The sequence below is a fragment of the Alligator sinensis genome, unplaced genomic scaffold, assembly GCF_000455745.1.
Source record: "Alligator sinensis unplaced genomic scaffold, ASM45574v1 scaffold404_1, whole genome shotgun sequence".
Lineage (NCBI taxonomy): Eukaryota > Metazoa > Chordata > Crocodylia > Alligatoridae > Alligator > Alligator sinensis.
In genome coordinates this window covers 5,880,085-5,883,217 of record NW_005841839.1, presented here as the reverse complement: position 1 = coordinate 5,883,217, position 3,133 = coordinate 5,880,085, and the positions used below count along the sequence as shown (strand labels likewise).

The 3,133-nt window shown below is 48.4% G+C and overlaps 1 protein-coding gene across 1 annotated transcript in view; it reads left to right on the top strand.

Annotated features, from left to right (window-relative positions):
* LOC102380525 (ankyrin repeat and fibronectin type-III domain-containing protein 1-like) overlaps nucleotides 1-3,127 on the top strand; it is a 412,615-nt gene extending 409,488 nt beyond the window's left edge. The window contains exons 23-25 of the mRNA XM_025203646.1: nucleotides 11-304; nucleotides 921-1,041; nucleotides 2,162-3,127. Coding sequence (XP_025059431.1) covers nucleotides 11-304; nucleotides 921-1,041; nucleotides 2,162-2,217 — 471 coding nt within the window. The 3' untranslated portion in view covers nucleotides 2,218-3,127. The remainder of the gene's footprint in view (nucleotides 1-10; nucleotides 305-920; nucleotides 1,042-2,161) is intronic.
* The last annotated feature ends 6 nt before the right edge of the window (nucleotides 3,128-3,133 follow it).

Sequence of the window (3,133 nt, the reverse complement as noted above, 5' to 3'; positions counted from 1 at the left end):
GCTCTTCCAGGTGGCCCGGAAGTCCTGTCCTGGCTCTGTCGACAGCTCCCCAACAGAAACCAGGACAGCAGCCCACTGTGGCCTGCTCAGACTGGGGACTGGCTCATCTTTCAGCCCGGAGCATAGCCAAGCCATCGAGAACTCTGAGCCCGTCTTCCGAACACGCTCAGCTGAGTGGTCTCGCACCTTCCAAGAGACCCTGGAGCCAGGATGCTTGACAAACCGGGGGAAGAAGCCAGACTCGATCACCTTACGAGTCTGCCCTCAGTACGAAACCGGACTCTCCAAAGAAACCAGCATCAAGGTATCACAGACAGTGATGGGGCAGCTGGAAAGGCCACTCTGAACAGCAGCAACAGAGCCCAGCTTTGGCCATATAAGTATTGCTCATAGAAGGGTAGGGGATGAGCACTCAGTGAGGGAAGACATGTAACCTAAGCACAAGAAGACTGCCTCTGTCCCTACATCCCACTGACACTTGCCCACCAGAGGTCTTTCTCTTGAGCATTTCCTGATGTAACTTCTACCCTTGGTTTCACTCCACTTTAGCTACCCTCGGTGGGATCTGTAATACAGAGGGGCTACTAAGTCCAACCCACTACTGCAAGCACATCCAAGTGATGCGACTCTTACAACAGTGGCAACTTGGCATCCACTGTGGCTGTGCCAGCCCTCCACCCCTACCCACACCATTGCTGCTGTCGGTGGGGCTGTTCCATGGATGGTAGGAAATTTGAGGAGCAAAATCTGGCATAACAAAGGCTTGAGCCTTTTCACCCAAGCCAGATCCCTCGCTGGTAGCTGTAGTCCCTGTGCTGGCTGCTAAAGAAGCCCTGTGTCCAGGGAGGTCACTTATCTGGTCACATTTCTTCCCTCCCTTCTGTTCACTATGGCTTCATGACTCTGGACCTCTCACACAGACTGCTCACTCCTTGCCTGTTTACTATGGATTTGTCTTAAACATGGTGGAAATCCAATCCAGTCTTCTCCTAGGTCACCATTCCTCCCTCAGTCCACAGCCTCTTCCACAACCCATCCCAGGTCAGTGTTGAGAAGGAGGCCCTCTGATTCTAATGTTTCCTATATCCCTGCCTCCCATTCCTCAGCCACAGGCACCAGGAGGCTGTCTCACAGGGTCCTATCTCTGGGAGAAAGGAAGAGCATTATCCCATCACTAACCACAGCTTCTTCCCTGTGTCTGACTCCAGTATCAACCTATCCTTCCTGTCCCGATTTCCCACTTGCCTGCTCAGTCTGTTCAGCTTGACCTTGCCTTTCTCAGCCCTCCCTCCCAAATCTGATGTGGAAAGGAAACTGTATACCACCACTTGCACTGGTACTTTTCTGGCTTTGCCTTGTTCCTCCTTTCAAGACACAGAGCCATTACTAAGAAACATACTTCCACTCTTTGTGTCTCAGTGCAGCCCAGGAACTGCCTCTGGAACTCCAGAGAAAGAACAAAGTTCATCACCATCACCTACAGGTTTTTACTGCTGATGAGTTCTGGTCGTCAGATTCTCCTTACCTCACAGGAAGGTTACCAGCAGAGGCAAACCTGACACTTCACATTTATTTTCCATTTGAACAGTTACCATAGAAATCTATGGTAATAGAGTAAAGTCCTTGGGTTCCTAGGAAGGCATCCATGTGGCTTTAGGTGTCAGGCATGCCTGCTTTAAAGCATTGTATGGCATTCTTACTGAAGGAAGCCAAGTTCAAAGCAGAGATCTTTAGTTGGCATAAATCAGCTTAACACCTCTGGTTTGATGGTGCTGTAGTAGTTGTCCAAGGGTCTGGACTACACTGACTGGGATTGTAGCATGGTACTCTGTGAGTCTTTGTCCCCATGCATGTGCCAAAACACAATAGCTTTTCTCAAGATCACAGTGGGACTGGTAGTTGCTAGCTGGAGTGTCCTGATGCTGCAAACACGTGCCTCATTACCTTTATGACCACAAAGGGCTACTCACAGCAAGAGTTAAGCAGGCATGTAAGTGTTCGCGTGATCAGGCCTTAGGCTGCTCTGTGACCCTTTCTAACCTGTTTTTACTTGCAAAGGATCTGCCTGGGTTGCATTGATTTATTCCTGTTGGTGTGTATGCTTTCCCTGTTTTCTCATTCCCAGCTCATCACCTGTTTCTCTGTCCCTATCTTTATACAGTTACACATCACCAACAAGACATCAGCAGGGGAGGTGGTGAAGCTGGTGGTGCTTGAGATGAATGACATCTCTAGGAACATGCTGGGCAACGCAGATGCCTTTTGCTATGGTGAAGAGCAGCTGGACCACTTTGGACTGGTGTTCGTGTCAGACGACGCTGAGCAGTGGCTACCTGATGACTTCTTGCCCATTTCACTCCAAAATGCCTGGCTTGGGGGGCGGTTCTACGTCCGAATCAAAGAGACATCCCCTCTTTTGTTCCAGTATGGGCCAGCAACCACAGTATGAGAGGAGGAGAGTGGACTGGGGGAAACTTGAGGAACCTCAACTTCCATTGAGCAAACAGCTCATTTCCAATGCTTCCTTCCTACCCAGACACCCTCCCATCAGACGTCCACAGTGTGGAATAGGATCGTACTGGGCTGTGTGTTATTTGTTTGTGTATTTTTTTTTAACCAAAGACACATCAAAACTCGTTTTTTATGACTGCAAGAGATGAGGGTGGAGCACAGGAGACTTCAGAGTCTTGGGAATTGGTAGCTGGAATGAAATTTTTGAAAGTAAATACTTGTGGGGGGGAGGAAGAGTGAGTGGGAAAAATCACACAGAAGAAGAAGCAGCAATACATAACTTTTTTTTTAATCTCCAAGTTTGAGAAAGCCACAGAGATTTCCAGGTGGTGTCAGTAGTGTCAGCGAGGAAAGGGGAGAGCTTGCAAAGACCTTGTAGAGAAGGTTGTTTTGTTAACTGTCCTTGTTTCACTGTACCTGGAGAAACACAATATTGCACATCGTTCTTGGAACAAAATGATTTTTTTTTTCTTTAAAAGAATAGTGCAAGAGACACTGGAGCTGTGAGAGTGCCGGACATACTTTTTACTTGTTTTAAAGGCAGAAGGAAACTACACACCACACAAACACCTACACGCACACACACAAATGTTGATGTTGCCACCACAGGTTTGCTACAGGG